At 37.7% G+C, this 21,042-nt stretch overlaps 1 protein-coding gene across 1 annotated transcript in view; it reads left to right on the forward strand.

The window, feature by feature from the left end:
• LOC134531594 (exportin-5) overlaps positions 1-21,042 on the forward strand; it is a 298,110-nt gene that overhangs the window by 141,091 nt on the left and 135,977 nt on the right. The window contains exon 11 of the mRNA XM_063367321.1: positions 16,544-16,791. Coding sequence (XP_063223391.1) covers positions 16,544-16,791 — 248 coding nt within the window. The remainder of the gene's footprint in view (positions 1-16,543; positions 16,792-21,042) is intronic.

A 21,042-nucleotide genomic window follows, 5' to 3' on the forward strand; every position in this document is an offset into this window, starting at 1 on the left:
GTTATTCCCAAATGCTAGACTACGTGAAGTTACGACAGACCCTTTTACCAGCACTCAACTAAATATTATAGAACATATTGCTGGGAAATAAAATTAACCTAGTCATACCGAAGAACTAAGTACTCCTAGGTGATCTTATGGAGAATAATAACTTAATTAGAATTGCATATATAGACTGTTATATAAAAATTGGAACACAAAAGTTTGGATACATTTCCAATAAAATAATTTTGTAAACAGCGGCTTCTTGGAAATAAGGCTAATATAAAACTTTAAGTGGAAGTTACTATTCGCCTTGTTTCCCAGGAACCGCTATTCAGTAAATTTATCCTAAAACTTTGTGATATGGCATACGAAATATATGAAAAAAAGGTTAATTTTGAATGCATACTGAAGTGAACTCCTTATTCATTATAAAAACCTTTGAGCATGCACACATATTCTACTTCGTTTTAAGCATTCATTATGATATGAAGACGCAATTACACTTGTTTGTTGACAATACTCAAATTATATTAAAAGGAGTTTTACATTTTTCAAAGGAAAGGTCTTAATATTTATTTTCAGCTGCTAATAAAACCAGTTAATATAAGACAAAACAACACTAGTTAATATGTTTATATTACTAGTTAATGAAGGGTAACACTGATGAAAAATGCCACATTACATATAAGATAACAGTACTAGCACTTTGAAATCATTATATGCTATAACCCATTAGTGTCAGCATTGAGTAGTTAAATCTAATAAAAAATCGAAACCAGTAAATCCCAAAAAATAACATAAAATATATAACGAGATATTTTATAGAGATTTTTGCATTTACGATTTTACACTTTTTAGAACTGTAACTACTACAACTGTTATTGTTACAAATCAATAGTATTTTGTGGTTATTGATCAGCTGACTAGTGTGTTGCCATGATGACTAGATCACAAGACTTTAAGAGTGAACAAAATTGAAGTGTCAGTAACGCCAACTAGTGTAAATTATACAATACGAGTTTGCAGCTTCAAAGTTAAGACACCCTATGTAAGGCGCCACACTTATGACGAGGAGAAATGTAGTCACTTTTTTTCGCTCCCATCATAATGCGACCACCATAATAATGAGTCACAGTAATGACACCTGAGGCTTAAAGATCCACAGTCCACCTGCAGGGACTTGGGCGCAGCTTTCAGGGGAGGTGTGGGCCCACGACTTTGATGGCTTCCCTCGGCATTGCCTGCCTACATCCTAACTGAACACTCCTGTCCTCTTGTAAATATTCCCGCTTTTTAGTACTATTTTGCTATTAACAGCTATAGTCTAATTTTGTTTATAGAACTGTGTATCTGGATTATGTCCTTTATATTTTATGACACATTATTTCTCTAAAATTTTAAATAATCAAAAGGATTACAAATTTGCTGAATAAAAATATATTTCTTTACGCTTATATCAGATTTTGGCAGCCAAGTAAAACTGTAAACATATGTAAATATGTTAACCAATGGCGTAGCGTGATATTCTGATAGGGGTACGCCAGATTGTGCAGACTCGTAAAGAAAAATTAAAACGATGGTCTCCCTCTCACTCTCCTTGTTTTAAGCTTTTTTTTATGTTGATATGGTTTTTAATTTTTCTTTTTCAATTTTTACATGCAAAAAAAACTTTGTTTACGAAAGCTACATAAAATATCTCATGAAATATAATATTTTTATTTCTCTTTTATTAATTAATGACTACATTTCCAGGTAGAAAGATGAACAGAGAACAGCTTACAACAATCAAAAAATTCACCAGGGAACTTAACTGTGAAAGGTAAATACTATAGAGAACACTAAACCATCATGTGATCGTGATTCATGCCACTTAAATTTCATTAAGTATTTTTGACACAGCAAGTTTTTCAAGAAACATTTTAGTTATCTCACTGGTAAATGACTCACCCCCTCCCCAATCTACTCTTGGTAATGAACTAGTAAAAATTATCTTATAAAGTCACTTAAATAATTATCTGTGTGCAAATATATAGGTTAAAATTTTTGTCCTGATCACATCAACAGTCTTTACTTTTAAAATAATATATATATATTAAAACTTATTCCAATAAAGATAATTCTAATAACCCTAATTATCAATCCAGCTTCAGGAACTACAGTAAAGGTGATTACCTTTCTCTCTATGAGATTTTACTAAAATTAAATTGGGATTGTATTTATCATATGGACAATGTAAATGATATGGTTGAATATTTAACAAATAATATGGTAAATGCATTGGAACATTGTATTCCTCTCTCAACAAAATTTCAATCTAAATACCCACATTGGTTTTCGAAACAACTTATTTATCTTTTGAAACGCAAAGAACACTCATTTAGGCAGTACAAAAAAACAAATAATGAAATTCAGTACCATAAATTTTCAGACTTAAGACGACTAGTGAAAATAAAAATTAAATCAGATAAAAACAAATGGATTGAAAATATAAATAACAAAATAAAATCATCCCCATCTAAATTCTGGAACTATGTTAAAATTATGAAGGAAGGTTACAAACCGTCTCTTGAAGTTATCGAAAATAACGTACTATTAAGTGATCCAGCTGCTGTTGCCAATTCCTTTGGTAAACATTTTGCTGAAGTTTATGATCAGCCACGTGATGTGCAGTTCCAACCACAAACGCATAAGTATGAAACTAACTTAATGCCACCTATCATTACAATCAGCCGCGTTCTTTGGGCTATTAAATGTCTAAAATCAACCAAATCAGCAGGAGTAGATGGTATTCCCAACTTTATTATTAAAGGCTGCAAGGAGATATTAGTACCTATATTAGCTCACATTTTCAATAAAAGTCTGAGTTCTGGAATCTATCCAAAATTATGGAAACAAGCTATTGTTGTCCCAGTATTAAAAAAAGGTGATAGACAATTAGTTACTAATTATAGACCGATATCACTTTTATGTGGCTTTTCTAAAGTTTTTGAAAAAATTAGGTATACATAAACATATTTCTTTTCATACTTCCCATTTAATAGCGGATAGTCAACACGGTTTTGTACCTGGTAAAACTACGATCACAAATTTATTTGCGTTTGTTAATTATACGTACGGCGAAATTTTATCCCGCAAACAAGTGGATGCTATATATTTCGATTTAAGTAAAGCATTTGATACATGCAAGCACTCTCTAATTGTAGATAAATTAACTAGTTTTGGTTTGAATGCCTCCTACACTAATTGGTTCTGTAACTATCTAAATGAAAGATCCTTTGCTGTTCGTATTTGTAGCACTTTATCTTCATCTTTTAATGCACCGTCTGGTGTTCCTCAGGGTGGAACCTTATCACCTTACTTATTTGTAATTTTTATAAACGACATAGTTAATGTTATTCAGCATTCGAGAGCTTTGCTCTATGCAGATGATCAAAAAATATATAGTACCATTAGAACACCAAGTGATTGTATATTGTTTCAAGAAGATATAAATAATGTAACTAAGTGGTGTCAAACTAACGGAATGAAATTAAATCTTAAGAAAATTAAAATAATATCATATTCTAGGAAAACATATACAGAAAATTTTAACTATGTAATAAACAACAACATGATACAGAGAACTTATTGTATGCGTGATCTAGGTATTCTCTTAGATTCAAAATTTTACTTTCATCACCACGTGGATAATTTAATTGCAAGTGCAAACAAAATAATTGGGCTTATAAAATATTTAACTTATTTGGCTAGCTCTCTTGATTCTGTAATTAGTCTTTATTTTACCTTAGTAAGATCGAGATTAGAGTATGGCTCTGTTATCTGGAACTCTATAACTACCACTGACTCAAATAGACTTGAAAATATACAAAAGAAATTGTTCAGATACATTTATAACAAACATTTAATAGATGATAATTCAGAGAATTTTAACTACGATCTAATCCTTGAAACCCTGAACACGCATACACTGCAGTTTAGAAGGAAAGTTTCTGATACTGTTTTTGTAATAAATTGTTTTATAAATGTTTACCACAGCACTGAAATATTAAACAAAATTGGTCTTCGAGTTCCTTCATTCAATCATAGAACAATGCGACCCTTTCGAACGTATCACATAAAAAATTAGCTATCAAAACGGTGTACTGATAATTGTAATGATATGTTGAAAGATTTAGACCCTTTCCAAAGGGCAAAATTCTCTATGAAAGATATTTTGAATTCTTAATTTTCTTGCAGTTAAGATAACTTCTGATGTAAATAATGTTTTATTGTTATATCATTGATAAGAATTAATTTAAATTTGACAAATTTAGCTACTTAATCTTATAAGGGTCCTTTGTCATGTGTTTATGTTTGTGTTGTCCCATTTTTATTGTTGTGTTTATCATTGTGTTTTGTGTATGTTATTGTTGTTTCTTTATGTAATATTTGTTAAGTGCCTACCTGTTAAAGGCTTTGACTGTTGGTAGGCACTCAAATAATAATAATAAAATAAAATAAAATAATAATATATATATATATTAAAAAAAATTTTTTTTCATAAAACCATTAAAATAATCATCATTTTAAAGTTTATGGTGCGAAAAGCAAATTAATGTAGATTTGCTGGATTAAAAAATGTCTCGTCAACACATTACTAAAAATTAAGGATCAACTGTCATAGTAGATACATTATCTCTTATTTGCTAAGGCATTGGAGACCTAAAACTCCATAGATAAAATACACTACAATCTTACATGATGGGAGGGAAAGAAAGAAAGAAAGAAAGAAAGAAAGAAAGAAAGAAAGAAGCTCGTGGACCCTTCTTAGCATAAGCCCTCCAGGGTTTTCTATGTCCCTTTAATTCCGGGTTTCTTTTTTTCTGTGGCATTACATACCATCAAAAACTGGGTATTTTTTCTTTGTTAACCCGGCGCCAAAGCCCCGCGCCCCCACGAGCGTGGTTAATGGATCACGCCGTTACACGCAATCAGAAATTGGCTAACCACACAGTTGGCTGAGTCCCAAGCCCTTAAACTCGGCGCTACTGACGCCGCATTCCGATCTCCCACCTCATCCTGGGACCCCTCAAAACACCCAAAATAACTGTGGTCTGGTCGTGGCATATCCAACCTCTCCCAGTATACCAGGCTAGTAACCGTTGCTGTTTCGCCGCTCACTGCGTCAGCTTTTCACGAGGCTAGGGAACCCCAACTCCAAGCTTGCCCTAAGCGATTAGGGCACCACTGCCAAGTACAAAGCCGACACCAATCATGGTCCAGGGCTGTTAAGAAAACCTCAACCAATAAAAGGGACCACCCCGTACTACCACCAATTTTGGTGATGCTGTCTTACGTGATGGTCAGCCACGAGAGGACCTCGGGAGTGCATACCTCGGTCTCTCTACCGATCTCCCTATGACCTCTGGAGATTTACAGCATTACAGCCAGGTTGTAACTGAACACAGACGACTAACCAGTGTAGGCTAGACCCACAGGATAGCCTCAGAAGGGAAATCGAGGGACTGCGCGACCCCCTTCGTGGGTTGCCCACCGATCCGTGTGCTGAGCAGATTCACAGCCGCATGGCCCAGTGGCATCCCTAACCCACCACAACAGACAGAAGCCATTCCATTAGGCAATGTCTCTAAACAGAGACTGGCCTTTTGGGCCTCACCACCAGGGCTCGGCGGTCGATCCCCCTGGGAAGGTATCAAGCGCCTCTGCTGTTGCCCACAGAATTGCCCCTTCTCCAACTCTGGTCTCATTCAGGTAATTGAGGATACCTGAGGCGGAGTTACGCCCGGCATTGTCCTCTTTTGCTGGTTTTACAACCACTCATCGGTGCCACGAGGAGGCAGAGGATTGCCATTGGTGCGGAGAGGCTATACATTCGCATCCAAGTACCCATTCTGTGGGCCTGTTGGGTCATGTCTCGGATACTAGAACTGGCAACAGTTCCGACACCTCAAAAGAGCAATCACATTCTCCATAGAGGCCAATCCCGTTACCTCCGATGGAGTCAGGCCCACATATATAAATACACTACAATCTTCCGTGATAGGAGGGAAAGACCACGACAGAGAAAGAGAGAGTTAAATGAATGATTCAGATGTAACACAGGTCACACCGACAATATAGAGTGGAAATCTGGACAGCCAACAGAGAGCGACATTTTCGGCCGCATGAGTCACGCTGAAATATGAACTCAACCGAAACTTCTGCGTGCCGAAGGAACAGAAAAAAATCATTTTGCCCATACTTCTAGAAATCTGAGGTAATAAATATACAAGCGGGAAATACCCTTGCCGAATTATTACCTCAGTCAGTCAAAAAGATTAATAAATAACTATGTAGTGGCACATTAAAAATTATGCATATTTTAATCATAATTTTGTTATATAGTCAAAAAATTGAAAATAAGTTGTGTAAACAATTAAATTAATTAAAGTAACAAAAAAATTGTAAAAACTTTTCAAAATTAAACAAAATACCCATGCAAATAATTCTTTATAACACTTTAACTAATGTGAGTTACTCAAAAATGCTTTACATATGATTGAATGAGGTAGCACAATCGGGAGGGCTCTAGTTCAGATTCTTTTTCATCAATGTAAATTTTTTTTTCTACCCCAAGGTTTTCTGATGTACACAGCGTACGTCTCCAGTGATCTCGCTGTCACTTGAAACCAGCTGTCTGGCTAAACATTTTCTGCATATCCTGTAAGCAATGCTTGTGTAGTATTATTCTGAAAATTAACAGGAAAATAGCACCTTAATTTGTACTTTTTGTAAAAGGAAAATTTAATTAGTTTGTTTCTTGGTTAGATCTAAAATTTGCAATGGCTTTTAACTAATATATTTCTAAGAATTTAACTACTACCCCATGTGGCCATGTCTTAACATTAACATTTCTGTTCTCTATACATTACTTGCATTCACACTCAGTGTTATTATTTCAAACAATTAACATAAATCCTATACCTAAGCATTTTTTTAAGAAATTAAGTTGATAACTTTTTTTAATAAATGTAAATATGTCATATTAACTAATTGGCACCAATGTAACTAAAAAAAGCAGATTTAGTTATGATGCAACAACAACAGTAAATGAGATACTAAACGTTTAATTAATATAATTATCTTTTTATTTCGCCTTAAAGTCTTGACAGCAATGAGGTTATTAGAGATGGAAAAGTTATGTTAAAAGAATGTTCTTGGTGTTACCTGAATTTAGTAAAATAAGTTTGCGAAGTTTATTTAGTAAAAAAAAGTTAAATTCGCATAACGTTCATAGTTGAAATTAAATACAAACAAAAATACTTTTTATTTACACAAATTTTAATTTATTCATGGAAGACTGAATCAAATTATTTTTTCTTTCAGATGTTGTTGGCAAACCATCAGCTGATGTTAATTTAGCTATGTGTGGAACTGACAGCACCACATATACAGAGAGATCCAAACTAAATGCAAAAATTGCTATTTTGCTACAAGAATGCAGCTCTGAAAGTAGGGCGTGTAAAAAAAATATATTTCTCATTAATGCCCTTTCAATATACTTACGCCTCCTCAACCAAAATGCTTACTAACAAGATTTGACATTATGTGTTTCTAAGTTATGTCTTTCTAAGTTGTGTGGTTTGGCATTGTGTGGCTCTAAATTTTGTGTTTTTCTAAGTTATGTGTGAATACCCTAACACGCGAGGGCACATACACGCAAGGGCACTGGCTGCAGAGGGCACGGGAACGTGAGGGCATTGGCACGCAAGTACACTGGCACATGAAGGCAGTGGCACGCAAGGGCACAAGCACACGAGGACACAAGACACGTGAGCACTGCCACGCGAGGGCACGGAACGAGAGGGCGCTGGCACGCGAGAGCACTGTCACGCAAGGGCACTGGAACGTGAGGCTGCGGAACACGAGGGTACTTCAACCTGAGGGGACTGGCACGTGAGGGCACATAACGCAACTGTAAGGGCACAGAACGTGAAGGTACTGGCACGTGAGGGCACATAACACAACTGTAAGGGCACAGAACGTGAAGGTACTGGCACGTGAGGGTACTGACCCGCGAGGTCACTGGCACGTGAGGGCACTGATATACAAGAGCACTGGCACGAGAGGGAACTTCCATTTGCACGTGAGGGCACTGCAACTGGCATATGAGGGCACGGAACAAGAGGGCACTGACATGCAAATACACTGTTACGTGACGGTACAGAACACGAGGGCACTGACATGCAAGAGCACTTGTACACGAGGGCACTGGCACACGAGGGCATTGATACGTGAGAGCAGTGGCACTCAAGTACACTGGCACGCAAGGAGAGGACACGGTACGTGAGGGCACTTGACACGCAAGGGCACTTCCACTTGCACATGAGGGCACTGTCATGCGAGGGCATGGAAGGCAAGGGTACTGGCATGTGACGGCACAGAACACGAGGGCACTGACATGCAAGAGCACTGGTACACGAGGGTACTTCCACTTGCACGTGAGGGCACTGCAACTGGCACACAAGTTCACTGCAACTGGCATGTGTGGGTACTGCACTTGACATGCGAGGGCCATTGACCTGTGAGGGCCACTGACACAAAAGAGCACTACATGCGTGAACACAAACAAAAAAGAGCATGACATGCATGGGCACAAACACAAACGAGCACAACATGCGTGACTGCTGACTGAAAAGAGCACGACATGCGTGGGCAGTGACATGGGATGGCTTATTAAAGCGAGAACACAGAAACGCAAGGGCAATTCACCCAAAGGGAACAGAAATGCGAGAGCAATACATCCAAGGGCATGAACATGAAAGGTCAAGACAAGGAAAGACATGACACGCATGGGCACTACTAATCGAAGTCACAAACATGAGAGTGCTAGGAACACAAAAGAGCAGGATTCACAAAAGCACGAACATGCATGTGCACGACACGCGAGAGAATGAACACCATGCAGAACATAAATAGAGAGGGAACAACCATGCGAAGGCATACCACTAGAGGGCACGAACATGTGACAGCACGAACACGCGGGTTCAAGAATACATTCAAATAAAAATAAACGCGAGAGCACTAATGGGCTAGGGCAGGAACATGCAAGGATGCAAACATGTGAGGGCACGAACACACGTTGAACAGGACCACACACCATGTACATTGAGTTTGAATCCAAGAAGACCAGTGTGTCAGAAACTAGTGCACTGAGTTAGAATCAAAGAGGGTAAGAGGGTCAGAACTATGTGCACTGAGTTTCAATCCAAGAGGGGTCAGAGGGATAGAACAATGTGCACTGAGGTTGAATTCATGAGGGTCAGGGGGTCATAACCATGTTCACTGAATTTAAATACAAGAGGGGCAGAGGGTCAATACTATGTGCATTAGGTTTATTCAAGAGGGTCAGAGGTTCAGAACTATATGCACTGTGTTTGAATACAAGAAGATCAGAGGGTCAGAATTATGAGAATGGTGTTTGAATCCTAGAGGGTGTAAAAGATATCACTTGTGCGCCTTTAGTCATATATAAAAGAACGATAATTTAAATGGTTTTTTTTTTTTATGGATTTTGATGTTGTTAGATTATTTAGTTTAATTATCTATCCATGTTTTGATGTCTAAAATTTTTTCATAGTTTTTGGAATATCAAACAAACAGCAAATTGGTATTGTGTTAAAATATATTTGGTTGTTGTTATATATTGGATTGGAAGGGATCGGTGAACCAACTCAAGACAAAAACACATGCTTCATCTGGCCATCTTGGCTACTCTCTCCTTGTTTACTTCCTCTCATAGACATACATCACAACATCTCCCTTTTTTACAGTTTCTACATTCATTAGAATTTATCTATTTGTGTTTACAATTAATCCTGTAAATACACTGAACATACTCTGATCCACTTTCTTTTATAGACATACATCACAACATCTAAGGTACATAGTCATTTAAGTACACTGGTGTTTTTATTACTCTTCCTGGCCTTGACATTACTGTATTTTCTACTATGCCTTCCTCACGTCATTTTCCAAAATCCTGTTCTCTATAATCGTGCCCTTGTCCAACTTCTGTCTCATCAAACCCTTAAAAATCTACCATGTTCCTATCCTCAAGAGGCTGTGTTGGTCTATTCTGAACCACGTCATCCTGCATGCGTGATTGATTATTTGATTGTTGATCTTCCTGAGCTTGTGGTATCTCCTCTCGTATCCTTTCAAAAGGTTTTCCAGTAGTATTATCCATTAGATGTCTCTGGTTCCTTTCAACTTCATACCCATTCTCTAGACACACCCGGTAACCCCTGGGACTATCGAGAATTCTGACAATATTGCCCCTTCTCCATGCATCACCACATCTAACTCCTACATTGGTCCCTACCGCCAGTGGCTCTAGCTTCCTTGTTACCCTCTTATAATATTTTTCCTGATTTTGTTGTTTGCCCAGTAAGTCCTGGTGTATGTCTGGCTGTTGCTGTGACCGAAGCATGTTCGCTGAGTTTGGCATTAATCCCCTTAGTCGTCTACCAAACAACCTCTGAGCCGGTGATTGTAAGTGACTGTCGACTGGTGTGTTTCTGTATTCTAAGAGCGCCAGCATCACATCTCTACGGTCCTTCACTGCCTTTTTGAGCATATTTTTCACTGTTTGCACATACCTTCCCACAAGTCCATTGGACTGTGGGTACATAGGACTAGACGTCTTATGTGTAAAGTACCAGTTGTGTGCAAACCCCTTAAACCCCTGTGAAGAAAACTGTGGCCCATTGTCGCTATAAAGTACCTCCGGTATTCCACGTCTCGTCATTATAGCTTTGCAGTGCCCCACTATGTGACCTGATGTGAGACTCGTTAACTGACTGAACTCTACTTTGAGTAGGCATCAGTTACTAGTAGATAGTCCTTCCCCTTGAAATGTAGAATGTCTGCTGCTATTATTTGCCATGGCATACTCGATATTTCTCTGCTGACTATCGGTTCCTTGGGACTCAAGTTCTGTACCTCCTTACATGTCGCACAGTTACTTACCCTATCTTCAATTTGCTTTGCCATTCCAGGCCAAAATATACACTCCCTGGCCCTCCATTTGCACTTTTGTATCCCCATGTGTCCATAATGGACTCTAACATATCCTGTCTCATACTCTGCGGAACTACTATCTGTGTGCCTTTAAAAATAATTTCCTCGTGTACTGTTAAATCTTCCTTGTATGATCAAAAGGGTCTCATGTTAGCTTCTACCTGTGTTCTCTCTTTAGGCCATTCATTCATTATGATGCCTTTAAGTGGATCAAAGTCTCATCTCTCAAGGTTTCTAACCGTAGTCTTTCCACCATGTCCTTATTTGCTTGTATGAAATGCACTACCATGCCCTGATGAGCTGCTATTTTCTGTTCGTGTAATTCTAGTTTGTCATCTGGACCTCCTGCCCTTGATAACGCATCTGCGACTATGAGATCTTTACCCCGCACATATTTTAACTTTAAGTTGTAATTCTGCAATTTAATTCTCATTCTTTGTAATCTTAGAGGACATTTTTCAAGTGGTTTTTTGAATATGGCCTCCAGAGGCTTGTGGTCCGTCTCTACTAAAACTTTGCGGCCATAGAGGTATTGATGAAATCGCTCACAGCCATACACAATTACAAAGAGCTCTTTTTCTATCTGTGCGTAATTCTTTTGCGCAGGAGATAGTGATTAGGATGCGAACACTACTGGGCCTTTTGATTGCATCAAAACCGCTCCTAAGCCGTTCTGTGACACATCCACTGACAGTACTACGTTGTCTTCATGATCAAAATACTGTAGGATAGGTGTGGAGGTCAAAAGTGTTTTTAAGTGTTCAAATGCTGTGTGGTGTTGGTCGTTCCAAGACCAAATAGCATGATTCTTTCGACACAACCCACGTAACACATCTGTTTTTTTCCGAAAGATTGGGTACAAATTTTCCCCAATAGTTGACCATTCCTGAGAACCTTTGTAATTCTGTCACGTTTTTAGGTTCCAGGAATTCTAAGATAGCCCTCACCTTATCCATATCTGTCCTAATGCCGTCTTTCCCAAATATGTGCCCAATATACCTGACTTCCGTAAGTCGAAACTTACACATCTCTAGATTAAATGTAACATTCATTTGTTTTGCTCGTTTGAGAACTTGTTCCAACCTTCGATCATGCTCCGCTCTATCAACACAAAAAACTATAACATCATCTACATACACCTGTACTCCTTCCAGATCTTTGAACAATTGGCTGAAGACACTGTAAAAAAAATTCCGGAGCACAGGTCAAGCCATACGTTATGCGTGTAAACCGATGTCTTCCATGTAATGGAGAATCAAAAGTGGTTAGTTTTGAACTTTCGTCTGTGAGGCCTATTTGCCAAAAACCCCTATTTGCATCCAATGTGCTGAAATACTGTGCTCCTTTCATTTTTACAGTGACTTCCTCAAATGTTGGCATCCTGCAGTGTTCTCTCATAGTTGCTGCATTTAAAGACTGTGGGTCTAGACAAACCCGTATGTCCCCTGATGGCTTCCTTACAATTACTATAGGATTGAGCCAATCGGTTGGCTCCTCTACTTTCTCCAGTACTTTAAGTTTGATCATCCTATTAATCTCCTCCCTTAACTTATCATGGAATGCGAACGGTATTCTCTGAAATACGGCCGCTGGTGCCTTACTACCTTCTCGTAGCACTAAGGTACGTGGATCAACTTTTATCTCTCCAAGACCCTCAAATAAATTTTATATTGTGAAAGCAGACTTGTGATGTATGGGTCTTGGTGAGCACCCACGAGTTCCACCCTTTGCCAGTCAACCCTACTATAGGTATGGAATTTTTAACTCTCATAACCTGGAACTCTAGTACCCCTGACTGTCCTCGTGGCGTATGACAATGTAAGAAACACTTGCCTATCACAGGAATTTCAATACCCGCATAACTTTTGAGTTTAACATTTTACGTGAGCAAGGCATCACTTCTCTTTTGTAACGTAAGAAAGGTGTCCTCAGGTAAAACGTTAACCTGAGCTCCTGTATCTACTTTAAAGTTGACATAATGATTAGGTGACACTTTCAATTTACAAAACCACTCAGTTTCCACATCACCAATTTTACACTCTCTAGATTGAACATCCATTACATTACCATGCACATTACACTGTCCTTGTCTTTCACCTGTAACCTCGTCCGACTGATTGGTAGTAATGCACCCTAACATCAGATCATTCACACAATAGGCATCAGTCCCCTGTCTGTTTATTTCATGTACAAATTTAGATCTACAAACTCGTGCAAAGTGTCCCCGTTTGTTGCATTTTCTACATATTTCCTTGAACGCCGGACAACTAGATTTTGAATGTTGCAGTCCGCACCTCTGACACCCTTGCTCTACATAGCTATGTTTATTGTACATACCTTCACTGCTTGGATAATACTCTCTCTGTCCAAAGGTTGCCTTACTTGTAGGAAACCTCTGCTTCCCTCCACGTCCACGCTGATAGCCATTGCCTTTGGAGTGGTGAATGTTGTTGGGCCGGTGTTGCTTGTTGTTGTACTGTCCAGCCCTATATCCATCTGTATTCCTTTGTGTCTTAGCCTCCCCTGGTATTCATCTCTCTTGGCTGAGGTGTCCTGTCTTACTTCTTCTGCATAGCTGCTCGTGTAAACTTCATGCACCGCTTCCTTTTTGTCTATAGCTTTCAATAACTCCTGCGTTTGTTCTGCCGCTTTGCATATCTGTTCCGCCTTTGCAAGTGTCATATTTGGTTCTCTTAATAACCTGTCTTTTAGACGCGTGTCACGTACTCCACACACGATTCGGTCTCTTATCATGTCATCTTGTTGGCCTTTGTAACCACAATTAGCACTGAGTCCCAGGAGTGCAGTTATAAAAGAGTCAAACGTTTCATTTTCCTTTGTACATGATTATTAAACTTGTGCCGCTCAACACTCTGATTGGTCTTTGGAAGAAAGTATGATTCCAGACTCTGCAAAACGGTTTTATACTCCTTCCTGTTTTTCTCGGATACATCCAGTATATAATATAGGTCTTGCGCCTCTTCACCAACCACATGTAATAAAGTGGCGATTTTTACCTCTTCACTCTTGCTCTCGCCCCCTGTGGCTGTCATGTAGATCTGGAACTGTTGTTTCCACCGTTTCCAATTAACCGCCAGATCCCCATCTAAGCTAAATGGTTTCGGTGGTTTTAGCCCATCCATCTCTTGTTTGGGTTATGTTCACTTCTCCGTCGTGATTACAGTACCGTCCTCCAAAATCTTCATTTTTTTTTCTTCTTGTTTATACCACCGAATTATAGCTTCAAATACTAAACAATTAGTCCGCAGCGCCATGTTATATATTGGATTGGAAGGGATCGGTGAACCAACTCGAGACATAAACACATGCTTCATCTGGCCATCTTGGCTACCCTCTCCTTATTTACTTCCTCTCATAGACATACATCACAACAGTTGTTACAAATGTAAAACTGTATGAGTTTCTAAAAAAAAAAAAAACACATTGGTTTGGAACGCGACACAACATAACAGGAAATATTATTTTATGAAGTTAGTTGAATTCTAAGACTTAATAGCTGGAAATAAATTCCTGTTGTAAATTAGAAAGTATTATTGAAGTTCTATTACCATCGAAATAATATTTTTACTACAAATAAACTTGAAGAGGTACAAGTGATTTAAAAGGCAGACAAGAATATTATTACAGAAAAACAATTTTTCAAGAAAATGTAAGAAACTATTGATTTCACAAGAATCTACCAACATTTTTACTATAAGAATTTTGTAGAGTATGACATAACAGTTCAACACCAATAATTTAATTTCGTCGATTTTCCTGAATAATTTGGTAAAGTTGAATCAAAAAATCTGATAAGGAAAATCCGGAGGCAAACTGAAAGAAAACAATGACCGAGTATTCCAGTTTTCGTTCCGAGGTCCCAAACCATGACTGATAAATGTGGGATTCAGCAGCCGATTTTGCAGACCAGCTTGTCCAATAAGGTCAACTGCAATTTGTTAACCTTTTCAACTCATTTGCAGATGTCGGAGGGGCACCTTTGTTTTGTCATAACCGAGCATCGCAAATACATTGAATTAGAATCAGCATGAATACAAGATGTATTAATTGTCTTCTAAACAAGTTATAGACGTATCTAACAGTATTTTGTGTAGGTAACAACAATTTATAGAAATTACTAATCAATTTTAAATACTACATATCGATTTGCTGATTTTAATTGTTAGACAGGTAAGATCAATTCATACTACTTGGGATGTCTATTTAATGGTAGTCATTTGGTTCGGTTCATCTGAGTATATGTTATATGAAAGCACCATAAACTCATATTTGTTTTGAGTGTTAACTTTGCTAAGTTGTAATATAATAGTTTAATGTATTTGAATGCTTTGAATTTTGGAAGTTGACACCAGATATACCTATGTTGCAGATTGTTTGAATTTGAGAAATATAATTTTTGTTTTGGATTGAATTTGTATACTAAACTTATTGGTCCACTTTGCCGCTGAGTAAAGCCGAAATATAAAGTCACACGTAGTCGAGTAACTTTGTGAATCTAAGTATTTTTCTTTAATAATTGTGTTATCCGAGATTCAACTAAAATGTGATTTGTGAGAATAGTGTGATTCATTTTGTGTTATTGTAAATTATATTTGAATGTTTAAGTTTTGAATAAAGTTAATAATTTTGACACTCGCAATATAATTTGTTACTATATTATGTTCATGAGTTGGATTTTTCATGTAAAGTGTGCTTTAATTTTGTTTATTTCAGTTAGTTATTCATACACAACAATGGCACCTGGATATGTTGGAAGGTGTGAAAGCATGTATAAGACTGCAGAAACAGGAGTTGTTATTTAACAGTAAAGACATATTATTCCTTGTTATCAAAAACAGTTCTGATTGAGAGTATTTTGTTAAATACACATAGTTATTACGGTAAAATAAACTAATTTTCAGAATAAGTGTAAAGTATCAGAACCATGTGCACTGAGTTTGAATCCAAGAGGGTGGGGTGTCAGAACTGCTTCATTCTTGGTGATCTTCTTGAAACTCTCCATTCATATCTGTTCTGTGCTAATTTATTTGTGTACTAAACTATTTATACTTACATTTGCTTTAACCTGTTTTACATATTGTAGCCTTTGTCTATCTCTACGATGTCTTCCTTACATTTTTCCCCCAATTTCTGTAAACATCATCATCTGGTTTCTAAATTGTTCTATAGGATTTTTGAAATACACTTAGGCATCATCCTTCTGAAAGACAAGGTTTAGTTGATTGAATCAGTCCTCTGTCATTACTCATATTAACTTGTCTCGGATAGAAACTTAATGTTTTACGTCTCATCTAAGTTATGAAATTTCCATCATGTGCAAATCTTTTAGTATAAAACCTTTTTTTTACCTTTATGACAGGTAAATAACAAGGCTTTTGTTTTAATAATAAGTAAGTGAGCATTGTGACTTTTGACTGTATCTCATTATGTATGTCAGTAAGTAATGTTGAGGTGGTTTTCCTTGTATCTGTTGTAGGCCATAACCGCTCGCAAATAGTGTTGTGCGTGAACCTGCTGATGGCAGTGGTGAAGAGGTGCTCGTGGCCGGAGGACCCCGACAGGGCGGCTCGTGGGGGCTTCGTCGTGGCGAAGACAGAGTCGGGGAACCCGGTGTGTCGCAACCCGGCGGCCCCGCATGTCGTCCCCTTGCTGCCGCACTTGCTGTCGCTGTTGAGAGTGTTCAATGCACTGTGGACGCCCGAAGCCATGGCACTGCTCTCGGAGGTTAGACTGCCGTTACTCACGTGTCTGACTTCTTCCAATAAGAGACACAGGGCTGTGAAATCTTTCTGGAGAACATACATGTGTCACTTTAAGTGCAGGAAAAATATAACTTAAAGCATTTCTTCATTAATATTGTGAGTGACGTAATATGATGTTATTATGTTAGTTAGGGGCAGGAATTATGTTATGTTACAAAATGTATTTTCTTACACTTGGAAAAAACCCTATCTTGTAGACTTTGTGACCTGACTCAGCTTGTATTAATACTTTGATAGAATTATCAGCACTTAAGTTAATACACAAACATAGTTGCTACCAACTTTCTCACCTCACAGACGAAAGGGGTATGATTGGCTAATAAAATGGGTTGGGGGCAAGGGCGCCCATACCCGTGGGCAGGGGGGGGCCGTTGCCCCCCCTTAGCTTTCAGGGAAGGAAAAAAAAATATAGTGTAGTCAAGTGTTTTACTTTAAAGAAAATTATTTAAATTCGGTATTATGTATAAGTGGTTCAACAGGAAGATATTATTGTATATTGTTTTTTACATGTCTACTTCATTTTTTATGTTAGTTCAAGCATTAGTTTCTGCTGCTGCGATATAAGGTGTTGTGTACAGGGAGAAAACGCTGTTCAAGCGCAACGCCCGTGGCGAGTCATTCCCCTTCGTAATGCTACCCAAGCTCACGCGATAACACAACACAACAGATTTAGACCAGTCAGAGTTAGACGACGTGACAGTTGACATGTGCTTGTAGACGGCGAAATGTTTTGCTACTTTTTCGTCATAATAATGTGTATGTTCACAAATAACATCTCAAAACAGAGATTTTTCAATAGTCTTTAGTTCTACAGTTTTATGCATCTGGTCTAGATTTAGTTTAGTGTATTCAGTCAGTATAAATAACTTAGGTGTAAATAAATCAGTGAAAAGTGTAAAGATAAAAACCATTGTTATTATGTAGTGTTTTTTAGTTTTCCTCATTCGTCACATCCGCTCAGAATATTCACAATTTTTAAGGTAAGCTTACACCTTTAAAGTTACTCAATAAAGAATTATTGTTCAGAAAAGTCTACAACGTAAAATTTATGTTGGAATTTTGAGTTTAGAGGAAAACCAATTTTTCCCTTCAAAAGTGTTTAAAGGGATAAGGATTCTGCTACCTTCAGTAGACTCGGAAGCAATTTACACTGGAATCCCGATTTTACGTATGCTCACGGTCGCTTGGATTGCATTCGTAAAATCGTTATCTTCATAAAATTTTAAACACCCCACCCCCTGAAGATACATGTTATAATTTACTGAACGGAATGAATAAATATACAGTAGAACCCTGTTATAATGAATCTGAAGGGACTAGTTTATATGTTCACTATAGAGGGGAAACTTTATATCTGGGAAAACTTTTATATTGGCAATACATACTCAAAAGCATAATCTTAACTACACATAGGCCTAAGCCAAGAAAAGAACGAATGAAAATACTCAAAGCAACAGTTTTATGAGCAAATGCAGATATTATTTTTAATACACTACACATGTACAAACTTTCTATTAATGGTTCTTCGACATCGGCGTATTTTCCTTTTTTCAGGGGTTTAATACTCTGTGACGTATTCGCAGCTTGAGAAAGAAGATGGTTCAGCTTGTTTAATATTGTATTTAATGTGGATGTTGCAATTCCCAGTTCCTTTGATATTAACACGTGCGGGACAGTGGGGTTGGAGTCTACCTTTTTAATAATGTCCACTTTATCTCGCACAGATAATGCCTTACGTTTTTTAACGCGTTTTTCACCCTTTTTTATGTTCGTATTTCTTATTGAAGCACATTTGCAGCTTAATAACACGAAATTCTTTTTACCGTCAAAAGTAAATAAACGAAAAATAACGAGTCTGGCGCATCAAAGATCACTACATATCATTTAGTATCGCAGTTGCTAAAGCTGGAACGAAAATTTCTTACTTTCTATGGAAAAATTTAGCCCACAGAGTTCTATCTAGTGGTAGTCTTAAAAACCTTACTCGATCAAAATGTCCGAAACGTGAACGATAAAAATGAGACGTAAAAATATTGAATTTGCTGCTATAATGTACATACGTATTTGTGTGGCTGTAATTTATGTTTAATTTTGATAACTTATTAAATGTACACGCGTTCGCCCATTCTTTAACTATGCAGGGAAAACTATTTTTTATTTTCACCAAACTGAGCACCATTTCTGGCTACACGTAGCCTACCGAGGCCACTCGATTACGACTTGTTTATATTATGAACAGTGGACAATAGAGTAGCATATTGGGGAGAAAAACGTTAATGTGATCCAGAATAGACGTTTTGTGAAAATACTTGTAATTATATGAAAATATTTGAGATAAATGTGCATTATGTCGGCAAAATTTGTTTGTGGTACACGGGAAAACGTATCAACATTGACAAAAGTTGTGCGCTATATCCAATAAATTAATACATAACCTCTCATCATTTTGCCGGGACCGAGACGGAAATTCACTATAAACGGGAATTCATTATAGGCGGGTTCACTATAAACGGGTTCTACTGTATATATATAATATTAAATAGTAAAAACAATGACTGCCATCTGCCCTCTGCCCACCCCTGCGTTCCCCTTATTGTTTTAGCATTCCACAACTTGCCTCATTGCACGAGTGATATAAAAGTGACATCTCAGCGACTAAACACAATTGCACCACGCATTGTATCATGTTAACTTTTGTGTGGTGACAGTAGGTTGACTGACATGCCTTTCTTGGATATCTTTCCTTTTCGTAAGACGTGTGCTACTAAAATAAATTTATATTTGAGTTTGCAAACTTGTCCACTCCTTGCCAGAGACGACTGAACACAGACGAGACTTTCCAGGGTCGGGTTGATGAGCTGGAAGAATTCCCTGCCTTGCATTTTTATGGACTTCACCTTATCATATTTATCAGTTAATCTTTAACAGATAGGCTTGAAAAATATTAATGAACGTACTTTTAGTAACATAATCGAGGAGAATTAGCACACAGTTTAGTGTACACCTGTATTGTTTCATAAAAGTGATCATAGGTAGGTACTGGAAAAATTCGCAGTTTCAATGACCACTAGGATAGACTCCACAATTCTCTATGTACTCGGGCAACTATCACATGGTCATTGGCTACCGACTCGGGACACCTGTTTATTGCGATTTTTATGATTCGATACTTCTTTTGTTGAGCGATCGCCATTGGCTCAGAGTCCTTCAGGTAAATTGCGGTCCAATCACTGACGCAGCATTAAGCTAAACGAGTTTGGATTCCAGCCTGTCTCGATAGGAATTCGCGAATTTTTACGGTCTCTAATCATAGGCTTATTTGGTGAAGAAAAACGCTGCTCTGTAACGACAGACATTCATTAAAAACACAGTACATTTTAGTGCGAGAAGACCTTGAATTTGTGATAGCCATAGGGAATTATTTGTTTGTACAGTAAGTTAAAAAAATCTTAGTTTAAAATCCGCTCGTCGCGTCTACTTGCTGCGTCACTTAACCATTTTTGAGCGTTGTTTACTGGGAAACCGATGCAGCGAAGGTAATGAATGCGACACATGTCAAGATAATGGCATGGGTTGCTGGAGATTAGCGGAAAGGAGAGGAAGTAGCTACTCAATATTGTTTCTTTCTCTCATGCTTCACATGGTTTCAAGCTCAGTTGCTATGCTCACGAGCTGGAAATGTTGGAATGGGTAAGGAATGTTGAGTATAGTTCATTTGCGGTAAAATAAATATGTTTAAGGCCTTGACATAATTTTTCAGTCGAAGAAATTTCGAACTTTGCGACAAATAAAGTGTACCTAGTCCATTTTTTCTTTTCAATTTTGTGTTTAATTAATATTTTTATATGTTTTCATTGTGTTTTTTTTATTAAATATATTTTGGTGTCAAATTTTCCGCATTTTAGATGGTTCCTGAAAAATGTATTCGTAAAATCGCGGCTTCGTTGAGTCCGGGCTCCGTAAAATCGAGGTTCTAGTGTACTCTTTATTCTGAAGTTAAGTACTGAACATGTTATTTAAGGGTTTATCAGGGCCGTATCTACGCGCAGGCTATCTAGGCTGTAGCCTATGGGCTCACACCACAAACGGGGGCCCGCACCACACGACACGAAAAAAAAAATTATGCTGTGATTTGGATCTTCTTATATTCTTAAAATACGCGTCGACATAGTGTCCAGCTGTTTTGTGTGGATTAATTGTGCCGAACTAAACT

The sequence above is a fragment of the Bacillus rossius genome, chromosome 5, assembly GCF_032445375.1.
Source record: "Bacillus rossius redtenbacheri isolate Brsri chromosome 5, Brsri_v3, whole genome shotgun sequence".
Lineage (NCBI taxonomy): Eukaryota > Metazoa > Arthropoda > Insecta > Phasmatodea > Bacillidae > Bacillus > Bacillus rossius.